The 24,988-nt window shown below is 38.3% G+C and overlaps 4 protein-coding genes across 10 annotated transcripts; 2 read left to right on the top strand and 2 right to left on the bottom strand.

Annotated features, from left to right (window-relative positions):
• Positions 1 to 238: 238 nt before the first annotated feature.
• Positions 239 to 4,807, top strand: LOC111247400 (uncharacterized). Of its 2 annotated transcripts, XM_022798246.2 has the most exons (8): positions 239 to 378; positions 1,996 to 2,280; positions 2,720 to 2,781; positions 2,992 to 3,096; positions 3,354 to 3,461; positions 3,607 to 3,741; positions 3,853 to 4,089; positions 4,465 to 4,807. In XM_022798246.2, the coding sequence occupies exons 2-8, from the start codon at positions 2,160 to 2,162 to the stop codon at positions 4,534 to 4,536; spliced, it is 840 nt and encodes a 279-aa protein (XP_022653981.1). In that variant the 5' UTR covers positions 239 to 378; positions 1,996 to 2,159; the 3' UTR covers positions 4,537 to 4,807. The 2 variants fall into 2 exon arrangements, with proteins under 2 accessions (XP_022653981.1, XP_022653982.1); XM_022798247.2 differs by lacking the exon at positions 239 to 378 and having other exon boundaries at positions 2,145 to 2,280; positions 3,853 to 4,143.
• Positions 4,808 to 5,537: 730 nt separating this feature from the next.
• Positions 5,538 to 13,139, bottom strand: LOC111247401 (mannose-P-dolichol utilization defect 1 protein-like). Of its 4 annotated transcripts, none has more exons than XM_086982666.1 (7): positions 12,563 to 13,139; positions 11,882 to 12,154; positions 10,798 to 10,852; positions 9,804 to 10,002; positions 8,050 to 8,257; positions 7,533 to 7,715; positions 5,538 to 7,341 (listed from the first exon to the last, which is right to left on the bottom strand). In XM_086982666.1, the coding sequence occupies exons 2-7, from the start codon at positions 11,882 to 11,884 to the stop codon at positions 7,276 to 7,278; spliced, it is 714 nt and encodes a 237-aa protein (XP_086838792.1). In that variant the 5' UTR covers positions 11,885 to 12,154; positions 12,563 to 13,139; the 3' UTR covers positions 5,538 to 7,275. The 4 variants fall into 4 exon arrangements, with proteins under 4 accessions (XP_086838792.1, XP_086838793.1, XP_022653983.1 ...); XM_086982667.1 differs by having other exon boundaries at positions 10,798 to 10,846; XM_022798248.2 differs by lacking the exon at positions 10,798 to 10,852 and having other exon boundaries at positions 12,563 to 13,138.
• Positions 13,140 to 14,370: 1,231 nt separating this feature from the next.
• On the top strand, positions 14,371 to 19,652 carry LOC111247731 (propionyl-CoA carboxylase beta chain, mitochondrial-like). 2 transcript variants are annotated; one of them, XM_022799012.2, is made up of 10 exons: positions 14,371 to 14,836; positions 15,357 to 15,404; positions 16,071 to 16,301; positions 16,392 to 16,538; positions 16,690 to 16,818; positions 17,105 to 17,302; positions 17,519 to 17,743; positions 17,935 to 18,024; positions 18,278 to 18,367; positions 18,659 to 19,652. In XM_022799012.2, the coding sequence occupies exons 1-10, from the start codon at positions 14,687 to 14,689 to the stop codon at positions 18,977 to 18,979; spliced, it is 1,629 nt and encodes a 542-aa protein (XP_022654747.1). In that variant the 5' UTR covers positions 14,371 to 14,686; the 3' UTR covers positions 18,980 to 19,652. The 2 variants fall into 2 exon arrangements, with proteins under 2 accessions (XP_022654747.1, XP_086838787.1); XM_086982661.1 differs by lacking the exon at positions 14,371 to 14,836 and adding an exon at positions 14,922 to 15,121.
• LOC111247732 (coiled-coil domain-containing protein 169-like) lies at positions 19,644 to 24,684 on the bottom strand. Of its 2 annotated transcripts, none has more exons than XM_022799015.2 (7): positions 24,481 to 24,684; positions 23,823 to 23,895; positions 23,056 to 23,173; positions 22,022 to 22,141; positions 21,592 to 21,741; positions 21,214 to 21,293; positions 19,644 to 20,981 (listed from the first exon to the last, which is right to left on the bottom strand). In XM_022799015.2, the coding sequence occupies exons 2-7, from the start codon at positions 23,885 to 23,887 to the stop codon at positions 20,849 to 20,851; spliced, it is 666 nt and encodes a 221-aa protein (XP_022654750.1). In that variant the 5' UTR covers positions 23,888 to 23,895; positions 24,481 to 24,684; the 3' UTR covers positions 19,644 to 20,848. The 2 variants fall into 2 exon arrangements, with proteins under 2 accessions (XP_022654750.1, XP_022654749.1); XM_022799014.2 differs by lacking the exon at positions 24,481 to 24,684 and adding an exon at positions 24,158 to 24,467.
• Between the last annotated feature and the right edge of the window lie 304 nt (positions 24,685 to 24,988).

Genomic DNA, 24,988 nt, shown 5'->3' with positions numbered 1-24,988 from the left:
CGACATTCGACTATCCTCCCCCGGCCTGTCGCTGTCGCGCACGATTTGGCAAACCACTCTTCTCCTCCTTTGATTTCTGCAGTTTTTTTACCTTTGCGGTGCCATCGTAAGCGCGGAAGTTGGCAGCCGCCGTCGACGGCAACGCTGGCATTGGTGACGCTAGACGTCTTGCTTCTGTCCATTCCGTTAGTTCATCTGTTGCGAAGCTTTTTTCCGGCTTGTCTCTGTCGGCCATCTTGCCTTTTAAAAGTTTTCCCCGGAGGAGTTTACATGAAATTTCTTCATTGGTAACAACTAACGGAAACGCGTTTGACAAGAGCTAGCCGAAACGTCGCCGCCGCCGCCGAATGGGCTGTTTAATATCCACTGTTTTTAATAGTAATATTATAGGTGTATATAGGATGTATATAGTGTTGATGAATTTTTCCGCTTGTTTTGGAACGTCTTTTCGATTTTGGGCAGTACTTGTAATGTATTGTATGACATTCTGATCATGCATAGCGCTACGTGCAAACTAAAATAGTCGTTGGTGCAAGTCGTTGGTTTTGTAATAGCGGAAAACAAAGAGTTTTCCATCAACCACAAGCAAGTTTGCCTTTATGGTTAATTACAGTATATTACAGTATATTTATAAGTACTCCTAACTGGTGACTAATAGAAGTTGTTCTCTCTGCGTGCTCGAAAATTCTATTTAGTATAATCAAATGTGAAAGGATCTCCGGTTAAAAAGCTAACGGAAAAACATTAGCATTAATTGTTAATCTAGTTGAAAGACATGTTGTTTCCGGCCTTTGTGTTCCCTGAGCATTCCTGAAGCCTATGAGATATTATCAGAAATTTAACATTAGTAGTCAGATAAAGTATTCGTATTCGCACATTAGATGCAAGCTATACAGATCGAATCAGGTAAACGCTTTCATAGAGATTAGGCCATCTACCGAAAACGTGACAGCTCCTATTCGTTTCAAATGATAACTATTTACCTCTGACTAAGGCGTAATTGTGGTTTATAAAAGTTAAGGCTTTAGGCAACGCTTCCTGTTCTGCATGAAGTTATTAGGTCCATCCATTAGCTTACATATAATGGTACCATAAGGGTTTATCGGTAAACTATGTATATAGCACAATTAAGGAGCTGAAATACATTGTGGGCAATAGGTGCACGTTTTGAATTAATATTGCAGGCCTTGAACTAGATGTCTTTAGAAACTAAACATTGCAAAATGCAATTGAAAATTAATTAAAAACACATCGTTATGATTTAAACGCCATGTTTAAAATAAAGTCATGTTAAAAAGGTAATATTTAAACGGAATGGTTGAGACTATTTTTTATTGTATGTGCCTGAAGCGAACTGAGCTCTTTATAGAAATAGAAAATATAAACGATTTGCAATAAGCGCTATGGCAGATTTTGTATAGATCCCACTTTTTAAGGGCAGATACACCGTTATTCAAACTATATGGCATGTGGAACTGCTGGACCAATTTAAAGGAACGTTATATGATAATCTTTAGACTTTGGCTGGAAACTTCGAGTACACAACGATTCAGTTAATCTTCGGTCGAAATATGAAATTTGTTCAAGCATTAATATTTGTAGGGTGACTATTTATTTTATCTAGTCAATACCAAATAATAATCTAGCGCACACTTCGTTCTTGTCTCAACTGATAGGGGTAGTGTGGCTCCGATGGTTCAGAACGCTGCGGCGTCTCCGTTTTCTCTTGACGGTCCTAACGATGGCTACAGCGCGGACGGTCATTCTGTCGGGTCTGGGTTGGGTTTGGTTCGATTTCTTCAAACGTCTGCTCCTCTCTGTACGACGACCACTCCTCACCGTCGTCGATAAATTCGCGCGCCGACCGTTTTCCCGTTGTTATATAAAGCGTCGCTAGCTCACGGTTCCGATCGCCCAGTCACCAAAAGTAGACTCCCAATGCAACATTATAACCTAATGGCGCATTGTTATTTCGCACAACTTTGCACGTTTTAGCCACATAGCACAACGCGAGACAGCGTTTCCTGAAACAGGCTGCCGTATAAGGAGACGTTATCGTATTTCGTTCGTTCTGCGATATAGGACAGTGCCACCTCAGCGATTAAACAGGGCTCCGATCTGCGTGAAGCCTAAGTCGATAGTAAAAGGCAGAAGGCAATATGAAGCCACTTGTACTACGAACCCATGTGGTTGCCATAGCAATCTTTTTGCCATTGGGAACGTTTGCGGACGAACTGTTACAACCAGCCGTAGGAAGCGCTAGGACACCAGCCAAGGAAGGTAAGCTGCTGAAACAAAGTGTTGGCAACGGCGTCATTAGTCTTTTTTTTTTATCGCAGCAACACTCTAAGTGGCTCTGCTCCTATTGCCCAATTCACACATATACCGTGACGCTTCTTTTTTCATTGACTCAAACTGGAGCTATTCAAGTGTAGAATTTCCATGTAAGAAAGCAGAACTTTACACAAAATGGAAATAATTTGGTAGCACATAATTACATTTAATGAGATTACAACTTGTTCTACTAATAGCTAAATTACGCACAGAGTTGGGGATCATTAGTGCCAGTCAATAAAATGCAAATAAGCCAAAAAAGCCAATTATATTGTATTCTAAGAGAATCGTGTTAAAAGAAAATATCCTCTTTTATTTGGTCCAATAAACGAGATTCCTTCGAGAGACTAAAATTTACCGCTAATGAGAATCCTGTTTCGTATAGCGGAGTGCGTGGCAAACATGACCCGCCTACTGGAGATCTTCAAAGAGGAATTTCCACGACAGGTAATTACACATTAATGAAAACACACATTATTTCCCATGGCTTGTCTTGATGGATTTCTTATTATGCGTATTTTTGCGTATAAACACAGAAACCTGTATTTTTTTATAGTTAGAATACCTAACATTTATAAGTCATATATATAATCTAGCTTAAGACAAGTAAGTCAAAGACGAATTAGCTGAATTTGTAATCTTATTTTCTGTTCATAGGTCCCTGATGTGATTGACATTAAGGGCACCGGCCGTAAGCCCGGTAAAAGTGCCATGTTGCTCACAGGATTCCAGGACGCCCAACTCGTCACACCACAGAAACTCGTGAGTGAGGCTTTGTATAAAATCTCTGATTCTTGCTCGCTTTGAAGTGAACACCGTAATACATGGCGTCTTTAAGAATATCACATGTGGCAACTTATAGCAAATTAAACCACTTCAATTAGTTTACATTGTGAACATGCTTCAATCAGAATAGATCATAAAATGTTTTGAAGGTGTATATTGCTTTGGTCGCATAATTGCATAAATTCGGACGTAAACTTACATGCTCCCAAACATTCTACCGCGTTTTAACACAGGAGTGTAGCAACGAGACAACAGTCTCTTTCGTGGTGCCGATTGAAGGTCGTGCTGCCGTCTACCTTGGACCTGCTGTCCGGCCTGACGTTGCCCGAACCTACTTCAAGGTGACCAATCGAACTTACTATAGCAAGTATGTTTTTATCAGGTCTCTTTTCAAAACAAAAACAGGTTCGACGGTGCATTCGGTATGCAAGCGTTGACTGAGCAACGCTCAAAGAAAAACCTATAACTCCCGCGCGTATTTTTCAGGCAACAGTCAAGTTAGCGGGTACGTTCAACTTATTGAAGGGGCCATCGCTCGAAAAAATTGAGGTGACAAAGACGGCTCTTGACACTGTACAACTACTTGACTCGGCAAGCAGCGGCGTCAGGGACATTAATCAGGTAAAGCTAAGCTATATTACATACATTTAAAAATAGACTTATTGTATAACACTCTGTTTTTGTTAAAGTATTGTGATTATAAATTATGTACGCCTCTTTTTGTTCTCACAGCCCGCTCAACAGTTCGTCGCTCGAGTATGCTCGACATTGCTCAAGCGTGCTTTAGCGAAGGAGGTACCTGCGATCACCAAGAGCGGCATCGCGAAATCCTTAGCTGATTTGCAGCAGACGTTTATCAATTCATCGGTTGCTGCATTAGAGAAGCGAGGTGTGCAGATCTATAAGCTTCTCGAGAGTATGCTGAAAACCAACAAAGAGTCCTCGACAGCTAGCAAAGGCTCCGCCAAGGTAGCGATATTTAGAACTGTGTCAGACGATATCGGGCAGCAGAAAAGTTGAGAGGTATGACCTGATAAGGACGCACTGTCTAAAATGGTTTCATATCAAACTACTACCATACTTTTTCAGACGATAATGCTCTTAAGAAAAGTAATTAGCCGTCAGTGCTTGTTTCGTATAGGGACTGCCTGCTAGAGAGCCGACACTGACAAAGCAAAGATAGTTTTTATGAAAGATTCTGCCACCCATTGCAAACTGTAGCCATTTTTATAGCTAGGGTAGGTGAATAAATCTTAAAAATCGACTAACGATTATCATTATTATTATTACTCTAATTTAACGAACGATCACTCTAACAATATTTTTTTAAAAAATTAATTCAAGGATAAGGCGGAAGCCGATAGGCCGATCACTACCCAGGATCTGATCACTCGAAGGAGAACGGCTACGCCTTAGAAATCAAAAAGTCGTCAGCGGTATGGAATAGTAGTTATCTCTGTCGGTCGACGTTTGTTTCGGTGACCAGGCCATATCCTCGAGTGCAAGGGAATCGCATCGAATACAAGAACTCATTTTGTAAAACGCTGTTTTCAAAGACAACCAAAAATTGTCTTACTGGTGTTAAAATGACTTTGGTGTTTGGCCGATTATCAGACAATTTGTTCGACCTGTTCATATGATTAAGACCTTTGTAATACAGGCCAATTGTATTCAAAGCAGAGCCCTATTTTTTGGCGGACTCTTTTTATCCGAACCAATCAATCGGAATGAGAATTTTTGATGGGTAGAGCGAGTTCTAGCATTTAGCTAGGCGTAGATTAAGTGCTATTTAAATTCTGATATATGCCTGTATTGGAGAATACACTATTTATTCTGGAAGAACATAGAATGTTGTTGTTTTTTTATTCCAAGTTATTCCAAATATGTATAAAAAAGCCTTACTTTTTAATGCTGGTACCATCAACCAATCCGTATCCATTGTTCACTACTCGTGTTTACGCCACAGTATGAGATACAAAAGAGAAGCTGATCGGCTAGCGAGCATATTATTTATTAAAAACTAAAAGTGCGAAACGTTCAAGCAAAAATACCATTTTCGAGAAAACAAACTGAAAAGCCATGTTTTGTCCAATTAGCACCAAGCATTATGGAATTAGAGAATTTTCCTAAACTGATTTTAATACAAGCTGGTTTTCGACTAGCAGCCGAGAAGTTCCTGTATAATCGTGTATATCTAAATGTCCTCATTAGTTTTATTGGAGAGAAGGTTGTAACTAGAAACGAGTACCAACCGAACACAAGAATCAAAACTATGCACAAATGGTTGGCTTATACGTTGAAAGTCGAAAGCTATTTAGTATTTCTTTTAATCAGATCCTCCATATGCCTTAATATTCGACACCAACTGAACGATATCTCGATTCCAATTACTCCCTTTCTAACATAAAGGAATGAAATTTAGTTCACAAAAATAGCTTCTTTTTATTTGCATTGTGATACCATTGTCTCCATTAGACTTCTCCAAAGTTGTTAGTAATTCGATTAACAAACTGTCGTAACTTTCTATTACATTTCAGTACATTCCAACCTTATTATTACATTCTCGTTAGAATCTAGCCAGAGTCGTAGCTGTAACGTAATTTGAAAAGATCCATAATTATCATAAATATTGCCCTTGAAAATAGTTCGCCTACATAATCTCAATCTATTAATAATTCAGCCAAACTCTGAACACGTCTTCGACATAAAATGTAACACTAAATAGCTTTACTGCACCTGTTTCTATTTCACGAATCAAACATTGATAGAATGCTGCTATTAGCAAAGGTAAACAGATCATCTTATAGGTAAAAGCAATTATACAAAGGTCAATTTCGTATGATTCACTGGGATATTTATGACTCATTTAAAATATTTATCTAATTGCAACGTCCTTTAACAATGCACATCATAGAAACAAACTCAAAACAACTTATTTTAAATTTAACTTTAGTCAAATTCTACATACCTCAGTTAATTTCTACAATAGTCCAACATTTGAGCGATAGTCGTACAGTACGGTTTCAGTATCCGTCTACATAGATATAGTCTTCATTTTCCTCTAAATAATAAGAATGATCATCGATTTCATCATCATTATATAACTTGTTAGTCTAGTTAACCACAACGCAGCAAATAGATAAAATATCACGTTTTACAATGGGCGGATGTAAAACTATAGATAAAGTTTAATTCGTCCACGGTTAGTATAATGATCAATCTATAATTTCTGTCAAGCATAAATCAGCTATACGTCACACTGATTTCGTCAGTATTGCCATCGATGACTCTTCACAGAAATTAGTAGATATTCTTTAATGTGTACATATATGCGATAGCGGAGCGGATTACTAACCGATTCGTGAAATTGAATCAAGTTTGACTTAAGCATACTTCCGATAAATTAGGATACTAACAGAGAGTAAGATGTAGGAAATTCTATAACTTGTAGCTTCTGTTGGATCAGATAATAATGGTAATAAGAATAATATTGGGTTTACTTTTGCAAAGTCATTGCTTCGCAGGGTCTGTATATCTTGCACCGTACAGGAACGCGCTCTGTATTCGTGTTCATGCATCGAGATACACGCATTCACAATAAATGTGTCTACTTATAGTTAACAAACTGGCATCTCTCTAACATACTTTGCTTGGCCTTCGCTAGGAAGGTGCGGTTAATGGCGTCGTACCATATTCAACAGTACAAACTTGGCAAATACTTATTGCAGCTTGCCTTCCATATGCTAACAGATACGCTCGTTGACATTTTCGGTTGCGATTATCACTCCGAACGCGTCTCGCTCGTGCAGTACAAGCGGACAAGGGCATCGCTTCCACTGTGCGCTTGCTGTTGCCTAGCGATGACGTTAGTTATTAGATATCATTTGCTTTCCCGTTGTAGACAATGTTCCTTGCCATGCTAACTGTCTCTACCGGTCGACAAAGAGTAAGAGATCGTCCCGAACATCCGGACAAGAAAACAGATTGTCCTTCAATTTCCACATAACAACAACAGGAAAAGATAGAGGGAACAAAATCTAAGTGATCGGCGCCGATTTCGTGGCCCGAAACAACTTCAGCGTCATGCAAATGGCGTATAAATCGGCACCCAACGATATCGTTCGTCTTGATAATAGGCCATTATCTTGCCTTCGTTTATGCCGATTTCTTGGCATTGTCCTTAGAAACTGCGCAATTCGTCGCCTCCCAGTAGTATAACACCTGTAGCAAAAAATGCGTAGCATAAGAAAAGCGTGCTTCACGTAATGTTCTAAAATACACGCCTGTTTCATCGAGAAAGGGTCGCAGTTGGTACAAACACTATTAACGACTGTATTATACGGAATTGTTACTACATAGAACATGTTCAATAGTTTTATCATCACATATATTCAAATATAAGCACACCATACCTGAACAACGAGAATTGCATTTGCTACGCTGGCCAAACTGTAGGACAGAGTCATGGCGATGTCGCCGGTTTCTGCGAGAGTAGTAAAGATTCTTGCCAGACATCCGATAAATAGGAGGGACTGCGTTACCAGTGACAGCTGACCTGTGTGTCCCGCTTTATAGTTGTCAAACGCTTGCCATAGCTACAATAAAAGTAAATCGAACCATTTTATACTACGTTCACACGTAAGAATAATCGTTTACTAACGCAATGTAACCAAAAATATGAAAGGGTAATAATCCACGGGTGAATGTGAGCTAGCCGCATAGCTGGACGAACAATTATCGAAACTAGACCATCCTAAAAAATATAAAATAATGCAATTTCTATTAATTTATAGTAATTAAAATGATGTTTTTCATTATTTAACCGATTATTCTCGAATATCATTACACGATCGGTGAATTTAAATTTAGTAGGAATTAGGTACACTATGCTTTGCCGAATATCAGCGTTAACCTCACGATCGAACCTACCCTTCCCGCGATGACGATCGGCGCTGACAGCAGTTGGCCCCAAAGAAGTGTTGACGAGGGAGCCAATCGGTAAATAAACAGACTACTGCAGAGTGCCGCATAAGCGACGATGAACGTTGCTGCTAAGACTCCACGGCCAGAGTAGTGAAGTGCTAAACAAAGAATCAGTATGGTTTCCGCCATCAGGAACGCGCCCTCTCCGTACGCACTACATAACGACAGACACATTGGTAAAAAAAGCACAATTATTAGAAACTCAATGAGTTAGAATATCAAGCTTTTATTGATGAATGTGTTCCCACAGTCAATGCGTAGGGCTCTATGTATTGTAAAAGCTGGTTGCTAACTGACAACATGCGAAGGCGACCCTTGACAACCATCGTATAGAGCCATTCTAATCTGCTAATTATAGAAAATCAAGAGAAAACACTAATAAAATACTAGAATGTCTTACAACCCTTGTGATTGTATACGGCAGTTAATTCTTTGCAGCATAATGAGGAAAAAAGTAACCGAAGAGCAAGTAAACAAGCTCATTGTTTCTCTGTAAACTAATATAACAACTGGTGTCTACCAAGATGGCCTTGTAAAAACTGCAATCCCTTTGAAGTTTAGATGTATTTAGACAAACGTATAAATAATCGATCTAATTTACTACATACGCATCTAACGACGCATACTTGAAAACGGCCATGCCGTTATGTTTTTATTTGTACTACGAGATGATCATTCGATCAATTTGGCTCACTTATCTAGAGAACGGTAAGAATTACAAAATGGATGTATAACAATATGATTTCTCAGTAGGCTCAACGAGCACATTGTGGTGCATTCTTAAGTACTCTGTCGAGATCTCAACACAAAATTTAGTTTTCCACAAGCAAGTTCGAAGTTCACTGCATTCGACAGGATTCTAAAGCCACTGTCAGCGTTTTTTTGGGTTTATTCGAAACTTTTGACCAGTCTTTGGTCATCATTGTCCCAAAATCAATTCCTCTCGCTATGGCAACATTAAGTAAATCTGTCATCTTAATCCAAAAGCAACGCTTGCGTAAAAAATATTTTTTTGCATTTCAACCATTATGCATGTGCCGAACAATTACGTTACAATAATTTCTGATAAAACATATTGAAATCTTCGAAAATATTAAACAGTCCAAAAATTTCAAATAATACCACTTTTTTTTCAATATTTTCTTAGAACGTATCGTTTTAATACATAGAGAATGGCCAAAAGAGTCAATTTCTAAAAGTGACTAAAGAAAATGACGAGTTCGCTAAAACAGGCTAATATTCGGTATATGTGGGAGAGTGATCTAAGTAAACGTCTCGCGGTTTCAGGTCCAGGTGCTATAGCGAAGCATTGCTTCAGATGAAATACGTGTATATGGGCTACTAAAAAGAAGTCAAAGCCATCTAATATGGCCAGAGTTTTACATGCACTTCAAGGTAATTGCATATATAGTCAAATGATGGTCAAAAATACCAAAAAATTCAAATAAATCGAAAACGTCATAGACAAATGAAGCCGCGATTTCGCTTCAAATTAGAAGGCATATCAAATAGGGTTCATTTGAGATCTCCGTCCCATAGGGAATCCCCCTGAGAGGAAATCATTCGATGCAGTAACTATTAAACTTGCTGGATAACCATATTCGTCCAGGACATAGCTAAATTTAGATAACTACCTAACAGAATTAGCATGGTCTATTCTGAAAAACAATACAAAAGTTGCCGTAATTTCATTGTCGAACCTGAACGGATACTGCTGATCGAAATTATAAGCTGTCGTAGCAGTCACCCCAGCGAGGTCAAGAAGAACTGAAGGCAGGGATAAACCTGTGGCTGAAGCAGCTGAAATAATCTTCACGATCTGAGGTAGCTTCACCAATGCCCCGCCTACGACCATTGCATAGCCGAGACATTTTGCTAAAACCATCTTCAGACATTGCACTGAAAGAAACATTTAGGAAAAATTTAACTCAGAGCTGTCTTTTAGATCACTCGGTAGGGATCTGCTCATTTAAGCGATATATAAAGCATATATGAACTGATTGGTCTAGACAATGGAAGAAAGGGAAATTGGAGTTTTGGTTGATTTGTACTGATCTACTAAATCGGCACTTTCAAATTATCCTTCTATTATATTTTTCCCTTTGACTACTATAATATTTGGACGGTATTCGGAGCTCAAAGTTTCAAATTATCGCGCGTGTCGCTCAGAATGTGACGACATTGTATTTCGACACGTGAATGATGTATGCAGGCAAATGTAATCACCTCCAGTTTTCTAGACTGATTAGACAGATACAAAGTCAGCGAAATCACATATATATATATATATATATATATATATATATATATATATATATGATATGAAGGTAGTCTTAATCAGTCCACGAGATTTACCTCGAATTTTAAACAACTCAATTCGATTTAATGTCCCAAAAATAATATCAATTAAATACAAATTTACTAGGTACTATCGGATGTGGCAAATTGATCGTATTGAATATCGTTAATACCGGACATCTACAGTAAGCAACTATGCACGTAGAATATGTGGTTTCCTAAAAAAATGACGCAATACATTTTTGCCAGCACAGAATTTCCTCATTGAAATTGAGCGCATCTTGAACAGACCTCGATAACGCGATCGCAAATGACAAGAAAACATTATGCAGCAACTGAACATTCGGGAAATAATACGACATGCTGATAATATAGAGTGCCTTTTACGTTACTCACAATACGAGAAGGTGTCTTCTGGTCGCTTAATTGAGCTTGGTACGACAGACTGCAACTCCATAAGCAATATGAGATCACTTGTTTACTACATAATATGTATAAATATATAAAAAAAAATAAACGATCATCATTTAAATTTTCTCTTGCGACTTTTGTTTTGATTCGTGCTTTAGGTGATAAGCGCGATCATATCAAAAACTTTTATACATGTCTACAAGCTTGCTATCGAAGTGCATTTTTCAATTTTCGCAATTCGACTAATATATTGAATCTCGTGTGAATTGGAGTACTTTGAATGTTACCATAACCTGTAAGTCCGTGCTTAATTTCCATTAATGATTATGAACGTAAGTTTTCAAAGAGCCGTCTGTGAAAAACAGCAACAAAAGTGCTTTCGTAAGAACTTCAAGCGGGAATCCAGGAAATCTCTAATGGCAGCTCTAAAAATAAATTCATTCAATAGGCGAACTTCTTTGTATGACACCTTTGCTTGAATTAAAGAGACTTTTCTTAATTGTGGTCCAAATCTATTTAGATGATGTTTCGTATTGAAGCATCGACCTTTTTGGTACTACAACAACGATGATGACAGAATTTAAAACAACGATGACAATATTCAACATGGCGAAGTTCAAGTAAACCTTAACACACTTTTTGACTGCAAAACAAGTTAATTGGCAATAGCTATGTTCTTAATTTGAAATTATTTGACTCGTTTGCGTAACACAATCCTTTACTTTAACCAACGAATAGCATATTGAATATATTCGGGAGAAATTCCATTATATTGAAACTGCTCTGGTGACGGGTGTCCACCGCTTTCAGACTTGACTAATCGAGCAATAGAACCTGATCTTCGTCACGCTCATCACATCCTACGCGCGTGGGAAGTGTTTAGAAACTACCTGGAAAATTGGTCGACCTATCAATTTATGCCGATGGCGATTAAGATCTTGGCTAACCTTTGGGGCTTTCTATTATATTACCTGCATTACACCTTTATTTTATTTAGTTTTAGAGTGAAGATTATTAAAGCTTTTATTAGATCTCATTAGTGTTAATAATTTCACTAAATTCAACATACCATCCTGAATATTCCAATTGAGCACAAGTGAATCAAAGCATCGCCCAGGAAACATATTTTCGAAAAAAGGCCGTAGAAGTTCCATTTTGGGCACCTTTCTGGACAACGTTACAGATTTCAATTGATAATAAGCTCAGAAATGGTTAGTTCTTAACCACAATTGCAACAACATGTAGAGCTCCAGGAGGTCGACGAACAAGTGGCAACAGTAATTACCACACTATCGACTCGTCTTGCCTAGGGAAAGCAGAGCTGTTTTACCTTACCACTTCCCTGAAATATATTTGATTGAAGATTAAAAAAAAAAAAAAAAAAAGAAGCATAGCATAGTTAGGTGCTGAGATAATTGGCTCACTTTTCCTTATAAAATACTTTCATGTTAAATTATGTGTCGAAACGATCGCATTAACTCACGAGGTTTTCAGTTAGCAATGTCATCCAAAGAATTTTTCAAGTTTTAGTAAAAAGTACGTATCATTCATACAAACTACTTCTATGTGGAGTTCATGTTTCGTTTACACAGGGCGCTACGAACAGACTCAGAGTAATCAGCTGCGGTGACGGCGCTTCTATTCGTTAAGCTATCTTAACTTATAAGTTGACAGAATTATGGAGGTATATATATCTCCACAATTCTGTCAACTTTAATCACGACAGTTGTTCTATTATGAACATACGTACCGAGAACACCTAAGACAGCAACTTATTTTTATATTGTGGTCTCTAAAGACCTCAAATTCGTATACGACAATGACCAAACGGCTTTTGTTGACGCTTCCGCAGGTGCAGACTTGGCTTTGTCGATAGTCTTCTTTCAACACTTAGTCATGTCACTAGAGATTTTCAGGATCACGGAAACTTACTCTAACTCCAACACTAAGCCCTCACCCAATTACCCATTTGTTCTTTCAACGAATGAATGAATCAACGGTGTGCCCCAACATCGGCGCTACTAACATTAGCAAATCACAGCGTTAACTGGGGTGCAGTCAAGCTGCCGCTGGTCCCCCCTCGACCAAAGCAGCGACAGTCCACATCACGGCTGTAAATTGACTGCCTGCCAGTGTCAAACCCGCACAAATGACTTGGCGTGTGCGTGATAACTTCAGGGATCTATGGTGATCGAAGTTCAAGTACGCGCATAGACACAACTTGTTTTGTATGGGGATCCGGCCGTCTTATAGCTCTAATGTCGACCGGCGATGCCGGACGTCAAAGCAAAACATTTAGTACTAGGCCAGGCCAGCAAGTATAGAGTATATTCAATCAAACATAGTATTGTCGGCAGTTGGATGAATGAATTGCTTGGATAGCTTACGCCGTTCAGTAACGTGAAAAATGTGTTATTTCAAATTTGCAGGTGACAGAGGTAGTTTTTTTATATCCAGCGCGTTTGGGTTTATGGTTAAAAGTTTATGGCGATAAGAATATGCTCTTAAATAAAAAAACAAGTAGTAAAGTGTGTCCTGTTTTCGTTAAATTTAAAGCATAAGTTGTGAGTAATGTTTGAAGATTCTCGTCGGTAACTGTAAAGAGGAGGATCTGTAACTGCCAATAAAGAGACGTGTGTTGAAATAGCATAAAAATGTAGAGATGCATTGTAGAATGTTGTTCTAGGTGTCGAATACAGCGATATTATTGAATCTGATCATCAAAGAATTTATTCAAATAAAATAATCTACAACGTAAATCGACAGTAATTTAATATCGAAATAATAAATTTTACAAATTCTTTGCTTCTTCTAATTATCTCATTTTTAATAGAAACATACTCAGTCGATGTATATTTTCTACCAAAAAATAATGATAATTATCACCATGTGTTATTTATTTCATTTCAAGAAAAAAGGAAGTTTCAATTTATGCTTGAATGCTTTTTTAACAACTCAATGCAGTTCTCCGATCAGCTACCTTCTTTATCACTGTTCTATTGCTCAGTGACTATGGCCCTATAAAGGGCGCACCTTTATACTTACTAACGTATGAATTCTATTTGAGTAACCTCACTAAAAAACCTAATTACGATTAGTATAGACATACCAATCGTAAGCAATTTATAAATCATATTTGCATGTTATTTTGTTCGTTGACATTTGCTTTCCTCAGACAATGTTTTGTGATGGCCTAAAGTTCACCCTTTTAGCCTATTCATGCTTAGCGGTTTTCTAAATTATAAATATAGTTTACTTATTCCTATACATATTCTTAAGCTTAATGTTACTTTTTCCAGTAATTAGAAGACAATTCATCAAAAAGCTTGAGGGCTGAAAATTGGCTGGTATCATTCTTCTGAAATTAAAATTAAACTTAAAAAGAGGCAGTCTGTAGCGCATATTCAAACTTGGCGCCAGTTCAAACACTCGCCGGCGTTCTGAATCAGCAGAGAGAAGCTTTACAGTAGACGCGCGGTCTCGTCTAACCCCCTCCCCATTGATTTCGAACAGCAGCATCAGTGACACCCTAGCCAGCGTAAGCACATATAATAGCTACTTCTCTCCACCATAGTCCTCATTCCACGTTGCTTCCTGTTGTATCTCAGTGGAGATACCAATCTTGGTGCTGCTGTGCTGTTAGCACTTTCTATTACTAATCTCAATAGCAGAAGGACATTTGATGCTAGGAATCTACGATTTATAGGAGACCAGATACAACAAACTTTTAAAACTAGCTTGGGCAAAAGTCGTTGGCGTTCCAGCAGTTTCGAAATTCGGGGAGCGTAGCACTGAAAGTGTATTGAGTTAAGCTTTATTTATTTTGCCGTGTGCTGGGGTTAGCAGTCTCAGTGGTGGTGTTTCGCCTATTAAGATGATAACAAACGTTTGTTCGAGATTAGTTCCGCTACAAGCTGGGGCGGCTATCCCTCATTTTGGTCGCGTTTGGCCAGTTCGCGCATGGTATAGTTCAACCGCGCACACTCTGCGCGTTCGAGAAGAAATTGACAAGCGTCGTCAACAGGTGCAACAGCATATGATAGATATTCGCATTTTTCTAGGTGTTGGTGGACACGGAAGAAGAACACATAGATGGTTGTGTTAATATGGATAATTTTAATTGGCTGAGCATTCTATTATAAGCAGCAGAAGCATTGATAACAAATTGTTCTATCCGATATGTAACATACCTTTTGTATTTTATGTCGGGTACAAAAGCAGTCACGCAGTTCTCCAGACGGGTGGTTCCCAGCACAAAACAAAGCGTGTCTACGTCCGGCTTTGAACCCAGATCATCATGTGTCTCCAAGTTAAACGATCGAACACATTAGCCGCTATGCCATCGCGGAAACATCTAATTAACAAACAAAGTTGGATTTATGAGAATTAGGCAACGTAAAAGAAAAAACGAATCTCAGAACCTATTGGATAAGCGGCCTCGTTTTAATTTGTTGTCGAGGCTTTAAAACTGGCTTTAGCATATGTGAAATATGTCTTCTTTGATAAGACAAGACTCAGGTACTTATTTTGTTATTTCTACACAGGCATTACTTGGCGGAGGCGAAAAAAGAATCGAGGCTCAACATAAAAAGGTTTGCTTATAATGCCACTATCAGCTTTAGTTATCATGAGTTTTCTCGTGTTCTTCGTAGGCATGACATTTCATTTTTCTCTACGGTATCTGCCCATTGGCTATTTATAACGCAGTCTATCTAGCGATTCTTTGTTGAATGTGCAGCATGATGCCATCGGCGTAATTTCTTGGATGAAAGGGTAGTAAAATATAACACGGTGCACAGATCTATAAATCTGTAATGTAAAAAAAAGGTGGCACTACTATAGCGAATTTCCTTATAAATCTTATGGTTGAGAGAATTCAATGAATTTGGTTTACCTATTCGTTATATCGTGTCAATGTCGAGTAGTAAACGGGGATCAGCGATGTAGTAGCGTTTTCTATATGCAGTGTAATAATTTAGATGTAGATCGTCGTTGAAGACTTAGATCAATGAAGTTAGATTGAAGATAGGATATGTGAGCAATTAAGATTGTTATTAGTTCTAAGTAGTGCAGCTTTTCGTAGACGCCGTTTCATGTCCGGATGAGTCTGTACGTTTCAAAATACAGGATAGTCTGGCTTTTACGATTTTTTTAGATTGACTTGTTAGAATATAAAGATCCTCAATTTATCATGCAATTATTTAGTCAATATAACGAATTTATTCTATGATATCTAAACAAAAGGCTGTCTGTTTCAGGGCAAACTTACAGCTCGAGAGCGTATTAGCCTTCTCGTGGATTCGGGTTCGTTTGTCGAATATGATCAGTTTATGGAACACACCTGCGCCGACTTCGGCATGGAAAAACAGAAGTTTGCGGGAGATTCTGTCGTCACAGGCCACGGAGAGATACATGGACGACGAGTATTCGTATTCTCTCAAGATTTTACCGTTTTTGGAGGATCGCTTAGTTCTGTTCACGCTAAAAAAGTATGCAATTGTATTGAATCGCTGAGTTGTAATTTAACATAGAGCAGTAGAACAGAAAAACGTTCTGATAACTACATCGTATTATTGCAGGTGTGCAAAATCATGGATCAGGCCACCTTGGTTGGAGTTCCAGTTATTGGTTTGAACGACTCTGGCGGTGCGCGAATTCAAGAAGGCGTCGAATCATTGGCAGGATATGCAGACATTTTTCTGCGGAACGTCACTTCGTCAGGCGTGGTATGTTGGACCCTTTGTAGAAATTTAGGAGCTGCACTCTTACGGAAGTCAGCCTTATATTTTTCTGCTGGCTGGAAACGTAGGTCAGCAATAAGCAGATGAATTCATTCGAACTGTGCCACTATGCTTTCTTTTATTGATTCGTACGCAGGTACCGCAGATTTCGGTGATTATGGGGCCATGTGCTGGCGGAGCTGTCTATTCACCAGCTATGACTGATCTTGTATTCATGGTGCAAGATACTTCATACCTCTTTATCACGGGCCCGGATGTCGTGAAGGTGACTGAAAGTTTTGTCTAGCTCATACAGTTGTGACCTGATCATAAATTATTAAATAACAAATTAGCTAATTCTCAGGTAGCTATCAGACGCTAACAGGTTCATGCGAATTTTTCTTTATTCAGTGTGGTAATATCCATGTGTATCAGGGATGAAACCGGTAATTTTAACGAACATAGAGTGGAGTAGGCATTTTTTAAATAATTTATAAATATGACATGTGCCACTAACCAGAAGTATCGAGGTTTTGCTCCTATCTTTACGTGCTTAATTTTAATACATGAAGGCGGTTACGAATGAGGACGTTACTCAAGAACAACTGGGCGGATCAAAAACTCACACGCAAACATCAGGCGTCGCGCATGGTGCTTTTGAGAACGACGTAGACGCACTTACCCAACTTCGGCGTCTCTATGATTTCCTTCCATTAAACAATAAAGAGGGTCCTCCTCGTCGCATTTGTCACGATCCCTGGGATCGACCGGTAAAATTCCCCTTTTCTTTATTAGTGTCACTCGAACGATATTTTACAATGCAAGACCAATGTTTGAATAGTAATGAGTTAACCTATAGTCATAAGGTAGAGAACGCCTAATATATCACATTCGGCTGTATCGTCGATATATATATTTGGAGTATAGTCCGAATGCCGATTTGAAACCGTTTTATTTACAGACTTAACTATATTCGTATGACTTAGGTGTACTCTCTAGATACTGTTGTGCCGCTGGAATCAACTCAAGCTTACAATATGATCGATGTGGTACTTGATCTAGTGGATGATCGTGATTTCTTCGAAATCATGCCCAATTATGCCAGGAATATCGTGTGTGGTTTCGCAAGGTTGAATGGGGAGACCGTTGGTGTCGTGGGTAACAACCCCAAATACGCTGCAGGATGTCTCGATATCAATTCATCGGTCAAGGTTCCTCCACTACATACCTTTTTATCATTGGGCTAACTAATCGCAACTCGTCATTCGAGAACATGTTTTGCTAGAAATGAATTATCTGTCATGGTATTATTATTATATTACTGTAGAACTATAACGTCTAGCCTTCGCAACAGTCTGAGTGTTTTCTCTGTTTGATTAATCCTCCTCGGTGTGCCAAAAAGGGTGCTCGCTTCGTACGTTTCTGTGACGCATTCAACATTCCAATTGTCACTTTGGTCGACGTCCCAGGTTTCCTGCCCGGGACGAGTCAGGTAAGAGTAGTGAGCCAGGCTTATCGCATTGTGCTCCGGAAAAGGAGCTTTTCTGTCATCAACGTCATTGAATTCTTAAAATATCATGCGATGTGTTCATATAATGAAGTGTAATACAAACATCTCGTTTGTTGAAGACTTTGGTATTCTTCTATGTTTGAAGTACAACAGAGCTTAATAAGTAAACTACTGTGTTATAATATTACAAATTGATAGAAGAGGTGTAATCATCGGTCGCAATTTATCGCTACAGGAGTACAATGGCATTATTCGACATGGAGCGAAGCTACTATATGCTTATGCAGAAGCAACGGTGCCGAAAGTAACTGTTATCACCCGAAAGGTTTGTGTGAATATCTTGCTACATCATTTAGGTTATCACAAGAGCATCTATAAATGTAAACTTTCGTCTGTATTTTGTGCCTGTGAAGACTACGTCAGTTCACTTAGTAGCAAGCAGTAGCGTTCATCGATATTTAGTACAGTTATAGCTGTTATCTTTTAAGTCCATCGGTACAGATTTGTAGTTCAATACAAGATTTGTTTGCTGACCAGCACATTTGACGTGACTTTAAATAAACGTGAATTTAATACGGAAGAGTCCTATTATGTTAATTTATAAAAATTATTGCAGGCATACGGTGGCGCTTATGACGTGATGTCGTCTAAACATCTTCGGGGAGACATAAACTACGCATGGCCTACGGCTGAAGTTGCTGTCATGGGCGCTAAAGGAGCTGTGTCTATTCTTTATCGCGGCTCAAAGGACGTTGCTAAACAGGAACAGGAGTATATCAATAAATTCACCAACCCGTTTTCCGCTGCTATCCGCGGCTTCGTCGATGATATCATCGAACCCAACACGACCCGGATGAGGATCTGCAGGGATTTAGCTATGCTTCGCGATAAAAAGGTCAACAACCCGCCGAAAAAACACGGCAATATCCCCTTGTAATTGTGCCAAAGAGAACATTGTGAAACATAAACTGCGTAGAAATTTGCCTATTTCATATTTATAAAACTGTTATTCAACCAAAGACGGAAACGTTATTATTGGTTAACTGTACGTCGTATCTAAAACCTTATTTTAAACAAAGTCGTCATAATTGTATTCTTGCTATGGTTCTGTGATAAGGCGAATGTCTATTTGGCCTGAGTTGTGCAGCTTGCTAAACAACGCATATTTGCCATGAGAAAGTAGTACATGTAGGTGGGTCTTCGAAGAATAGGGTCTTTTGAATTCCCTGTTGTATTGTTACTTGTCACATGAACGGAGTCGCATGAAAGAACAATCAAGAGGTGGTTACAGATATTGTACAATCACTACGTATAATTCTAGATATGCTCAATAGGCTTGTTTTTGTATATTACTCTAAAACGTTAACTGCTTACTGTAAATTACAGCAGTAGATAAATGACGCTACTTTTACTCTTTTAGACACACTTTTATCTAAAGTGTGTCTAAAGCAACTTAGTTTGTTGGACGAATTTTCAACATGCGCAACTCGTAAAACGAAGATTTTTTCAAACGAATATTTTGCTGCATTTTTCATAGGTAGAGTGCAAATTACTTTCACGTAAAATGCAAACGTTTTTATAGAGAATAAATTCACACTGCATTTAACTTACTAGTTTTATTTATTTATTTTTAATTATACAGGATATTTTCTAAAATATGGCGAATGAAACATTATGCTATCATGGTCAGGTAAGTAAATTGCACAGATTCCGCACTCAGCGTTCAGTGCAATCTTAATTAACATTAACATTCGTTCTTACCTTCTATTTGTCTTTGTGTAGGGTTAACAAACTCAATGACAAAGTGACTTTTGAATAGTTTTTTTTCGGATAGTGATTCTTTTCCGCAATGAATTGCTTTCTTTCTTGACAGATTATGGGAATCCTATGCGGAACGGCCATACTTCTCTGGATCGAATAAATATATACTGGATAATTTTTATACTCATTTTTTTTATTAACGTGTACAATACTTGCAACATCACCGAGTATGTTCTATCTAAACATTCGGCAAAAAACGTTTGGTCAGAGTTTTATTCTCATGATTATGTTATAGTCATCCGTAATTGATTTTAATTATCCGTTCACATACCTAATAACAGATATAATATATCAAATGATTCAATCAAAATAATTAAATATACTAAATCGAAATTGCTTGATCCATGTTAGCGTTCGATACCCGAAATGAAGAAACGTTAACATCTTTGACACGATAACTTCCCGAAAGGTGGTCCCGTCCACATTAATATTTTTTGACTGACAGAAATCAATATAACCTCAACTAATGTAGTTTCACTATACATTATATATATATATATATATATATTTCAGCTTATAATATATAAAGTGAAATTATATCTGGGGAACAGTTTCATAGTTCTTAGCACTAGTAATTATACTTGTTTTGACTACTAATTAAAACTTTCGTACACAACACAAAGTTAGCTCAGAATTATATATTGCCGACCGGCGTACGCTAAATAGACGAACTTCTAAAAAGCCGTACTGCTAATTTTGTCTTTTATTATGCAGAGCTGCCACAAATTTGACTGCTACACATTGAGATAATTGCTCGTTATTGTTAATCGAAAAATAGCTAAATCACCTTCTACAATTTGTTCTAACAGGAAATGCTACTGAATTGTTAATTGTATCCAGTTGGTGTTTTTAAAGGCGTCTCCTTATAAATGTCAACCTGTGACAGAAAAACTCGTATGATGGATACAGTGAGGACAGGAGACAAACCTTATTTTTTTTTTCTCTCACATCCATTGTCCTTATTTTTAGTGTCAGCGCAGCATTGTTATTCACTAAGATGCCCCAAATTTCTTTCACGATCTCCGCTGTTCAACTTTGGCAGGCTGCGTACAGCGGCAATTTTTTTTATTGGGCCCCGTTTCGGATCCAGGACTCGTTGATTCGGTAAAATGTTTCCTCTGAAGTATAAAAGTAGTTATTGAAATAATGAAATAGTTCCTATTACATACAAAAAAGAGGAGACAAAAAGGAGAAATGCCTCCGTTCAAATGTTTTACGACTTTTCTAACTGAAAACCTATTTCTATGCCTGCTCGACTTCGGTCAGCAACTATAGGAAGCGCATATATAAATAAGAACAACCGCGTAAGGCCTTTGATTTAAGCAGTACATACAGCAAAAATGTACGCACTTTCGTTTGCTGAACATAATGTAGTCGTTACTGATCATCTTTACTTTCGAGCGCAATGTATCCAAATTGGCCATCGCATCCTACAACAGATCAAAATAATATGATTTTAGTTAGAAAAAATCTGTAATTCGGACCGAGCTGCGGAATACAAGGATAGGCATGATACTATGTAGTCGTTCTAAGAAAAAACGATTCCAGATATACTGGTTGAAAGTCGCTTTCATAGTTAAAACTTTGCAAAGTAATAGCTTTCGTCCGAGTTGTAAAAAGGATGCTTCACATCAAAATTTTATTATATACGTGTGTTAAAAGTTAATATAATAGCACGCAATTAATTTAACGATATGATCGGCGACTAATGTGGATATTGACACCTACGTGTATTTCTGTGTGATACGTTTTTCGCGCTTCATCAAATTTATGGAAAGCTTTAGATTCTTGATCGAGTCGCCACTCGTGATCTTTGATGTCACTGCATAGGTTATCCCGTTCTTTTTCCAGCTGACGAAGACATCGTAGAAGCTGTGCCTACAATGCCATAAACAGAATTACATTACTACTACCGTAACATAAACGGTAATGAATTTGAAAGGGTACCCGTAAAAAGAAGTGATCACTATCTATTGTTAAGCTTACACCGTTAAAGGGTGTTCTTCACGGCGTTAGGTAAGATCGATCGCTACCTTCGTACGCGCTTTATACTGATTCTAAGCGCATTGTGCAACAAATGTTTTAAGAAACTTGTTGATTCGGAAATGAAAATTACATTGTATAGGTTGGGGTCATAAAGTTTACGGTAGACACTTACCTCAGAAAGTGTATCTAGCTCTAGGCCCTGGAGACCGGCCAAACCAGGTCGGTCAATTTCACCGGCTACCTGTTCCCTTAACCAGCCTTTCTGCTGGTCAAGTTGACGATTCAGCTCAACCTAATTATAGAAGATATTCGTAACTTAATACTCATTTGCCTGCCTGCCTGTATTTATAGCCGGAGCCTATTAGAAGATCGGCAAAATGGGCCAAAAAAATAGAATGCTGACAAATTTAGCAAAACGAACATATCCATAAGACTGTGAACATTAGGCGTCAAATTACATATAAAATCAATTGTACTTATAATCAATCCAAGGGTATAAATCTGTAGGGAACACTCATTTCCTAAGATGTTTATTTCCAATGCCGTTAACTTTTGTTAGATATATATAGCATTTCATTTTATGGTAAGAGCATAATACGAAGAGTACGATCTGGGAAACATGTTTTCGTTATTTAATTGGATCGCAGAAAACAGGCCGTCTTTGCTGTACATCACTGTCTGCTCCGATTTCTAATAATGCAACTACGGCTGTTATTTAATAATTTGTTCAACGGTTATACGTTGTATAACAGGTAAGCGTATCCTCTTATTTGGTTATTACAAAATAGAACCTCAATAAAAAAATTCTAGCTCTTAATTAGCACGAGCTTACTTTGTCTTCCGATATACGCATTCTCAGCGAAATTATAGTGATAAATCGATTGCAATCAGCTATGCATAGGCGAGTGCCGGCGGCTTCAGCAGGCCCTGTTGCCATTCACTTAACCTGAGTGCTTCAAAGCATATTAATATTCATAAGGGTTGATAAACAACGTTAAGTAACTGCAGCTAGGGGAAGTCGCAGTGATGGATACAAATTGTTATACACGAAAATGTTCATATATAGTATAGAATGCACAAAAATAATATATATGCTTATATGTAAACTTCTTGATATGCAGAAGAATAATTTTAGAAATAGTAACGTCCCTATGCTAATAGAATATACTTCTTCGTACTGGCTAAAGCAAAACAACTGCCCCTAACCTGTGTCATGTATCGAAGCTTCCATTCGTTAGCATCACTGGATGTATCATACGAACTGCGCGCTTCTAACTGTGATACTGAATGCTCTAGATCACGAATCGACTGTTCCAATATGTGCCTAAAGGATTTCGAGTTGGAAGTTATAATCAAAGATGAGATACTTTATTGAGCTTTTACTAGAGCCAAACTAACTAAAACACCTGGCACATTGTCCTAACCCAAAAGAAAAACAGGCTCTTTATTAGTCAAAGTTAAAATTTGTCACCGACCAACCTCATACGAATTAGAGAAAATATCATCCATAATTTAGTTTTAAGTAAGTCGATAAATTTCTACGCGAGTGATCTTCGCGTACAGCTGCAAAATCGCAGATCAATCAGAAAATGTGGCTTAAACATCCTCACAACAAGAGCTTAATAGACTTTGCTTTTGTAAAATTTGACCCTTGATGACATCTGCGGCTCCAGTTTGATGAAGGTCTTACTCATAATCAGTTAGCAAAACAATTCTAGCTAGTTTAGGGTAGTCTCGTTTGAGGTAATGATCTCAATAGAAGTAAATCAAAATGAAAGCTTCTTGGCTAAAAAGAGGGGTAAATGTGATTATTCACGACAGGACAAAAATTGTAAAATGTACAGTTGTTGTACGATTAGGGTACAACTTAACATTTAGTGAGCCTGTAACGGAAATTGTTAACTACGAGATGTAGCAATGCAAATTAAAAGATCTATCTGTTCCATTCGCTGATAATAGAGGGTTACACTTACTTGAAACGTTGTTCGCGGTCAATCTCCTCGAGAAGACTTTGATGCGAATTCATCATGAGGAACATCGAGGCAACTACGTATAATCACAAGCAACAATAAAGTCACACGCGGACAATACGGTAAATTGGAGCAACGCAATTAATTATCCGTAACGAAATTTCATTAGAATCATTGTTAATCGCAGGAAGAATTCTATAAAAATATATCTATAAATTCACAGACACAGAGAGACATGTACTACAGTGGGACACAGATAGAGTAGATCACTTAATTTTGCAAAAATATACTCTTGTACGCATGTATATACAGGTGTACTTATCGTCTAGCGGACATACTTTGAATTTGACAATTGTAGTCACACAACTGGTACAGAATTGGCTTTTGAGCTGCTGTTATCGAGGCGCAGAATGTCAAAACTAGAATTCAATGCCCCTTTGGGTAGTGTACGATGGCTCTCAGCGAAACACGTTCACTTAGCTTTGACTAGTCTGCAACGCAATGCACTAAGACACCAGTCCGCCTCGAGGTCCTTGAGGCAGGCAGCTTCTCGTCTGTTGACCTGCATCCAGGCTCCAGTCGAAAAGTTATAGAAAATCTGATCAACTATTATATACCTACGTCTACTTCGAAATGCCCCAGAGTGCAAAAGAACACATACTCTATCTGAATCAGATGTGTCGGCATGTCAAGCTGGACACAGACGAAAGGAAACTTGTTTGTGTTGGATTTCCATCGCTGATTTTCAGAACTTATCGATATGATGTAAGCTTGCAATTCGAAGGCTAACAGGAGGCTCCGTGCGGCCAGAGGGTATAGATATTCTCTGTCGGTGACAAGTGAGTGGCCGCGGGTGAGGTCGCGTTGCCACAACAACCCGGCTATACTACAAAGTCTGCTGAAGTCAGACATATTTTATGTAATTGTCAGACAGCAGAGCCTGTATAAGGCAACCCTGCCTTTAACTCCAGCAGCGGCAGGTGCCGGAGACGGAAGTTTTCAAGGTAGTTCAGTGAATGGCACACGGAAATAGTATTCATTAACATAATACTAACCACATAACTACGCGAATACAACCGTGATCGGATGGTGTTTGGTGGTGGATCGTTGGTGTTGTCACAGCAGACGTTGTGAATACAATCGTATACTTATCTTACATTCGTTTAGAA

Source organism: Varroa destructor, unplaced genomic scaffold (genome assembly GCF_002443255.2).
Source record: "Varroa destructor unplaced genomic scaffold, Vdes_3.0 BEIS01000003.1, whole genome shotgun sequence".
NCBI lineage: Eukaryota > Metazoa > Arthropoda > Arachnida > Mesostigmata > Varroidae > Varroa > Varroa destructor.
Note: the sequence above shows the minus strand (reverse complement) of the source record. Positions and strands in the feature narration are given on the sequence as shown.

Bases quoted from the DNA above. Each gene is read 5' to 3' on its own strand.
- LOC111247400 (XM_022798246.2), top strand. From the start codon at position 2,160: ATGAAGCCACTTGTACTACGAACCCATGTGGTTGCCATAGCAATCTTT. The intron at 3,742-3,852 runs GTAAAGCTAAGC...TTGTTCTCACAG, and splicing joins GCGTCAGGGACATTAATCAG to CCCGCTCAACAGTTCGTCGC. The intron at 4,090-4,464 runs GTAGCGATATTT...AATTAATTCAAG, and splicing joins CTAGCAAAGGCTCCGCCAAG to GATAAGGCGGAAGCCGATAG.
- LOC111247401 (XM_022798248.2), bottom strand. From the start codon at position 11,966: ATGGAACTTCTACGGCCTTTTTTCGAAAATATGTTTCCTGGGCGATGC. The intron at 10,003-11,881 runs GTATGTTGAATT...TGTTTCTTTCAG, and splicing joins CAATTGGAATATTCAGGATG to TGCAATGTCTGAAGATGGTT. The intron at 8,258-9,803 runs GTTCGACAATGA...GTCGTTATGTAG, and splicing joins GATCAGCAGTATCCGTTCAG to TGCGTACGGAGAGGGCGCGT.
- LOC111247731 (XM_022799012.2), top strand. From the start codon at position 14,687: ATGATAACAAACGTTTGTTCGAGATTAGTTCCGCTACAAGCTGGGGCG. The intron at 14,837-15,356 runs GTGCAACAGCAT...ATTTCTACACAG, and splicing joins TTGACAAGCGTCGTCAACAG to GCATTACTTGGCGGAGGCGA. The intron at 18,025-18,277 runs GTAAGAGTAGTG...TTATCGCTACAG, and splicing joins TCCTGCCCGGGACGAGTCAG to GAGTACAATGGCATTATTCG.
- LOC111247732 (XM_022799015.2), bottom strand. From the start codon at position 23,887: ATGTTCCTCATGATGAATTCGCATCAAAGTCTTCTCGAGGAGATTGAC. The intron at 23,174-23,822 runs GTAAGTGTAACC...GAAATCCTTTAG, and splicing joins GACCGCGAACAACGTTTCAA to GCACATATTGGAACAGTCGA. The intron at 20,982-21,213 runs GTGCGTACATTT...TTTATACTTCAG, and splicing joins ATTATGTTCAGCAAACGAAA to AGGAAACATTTTACCGAATC.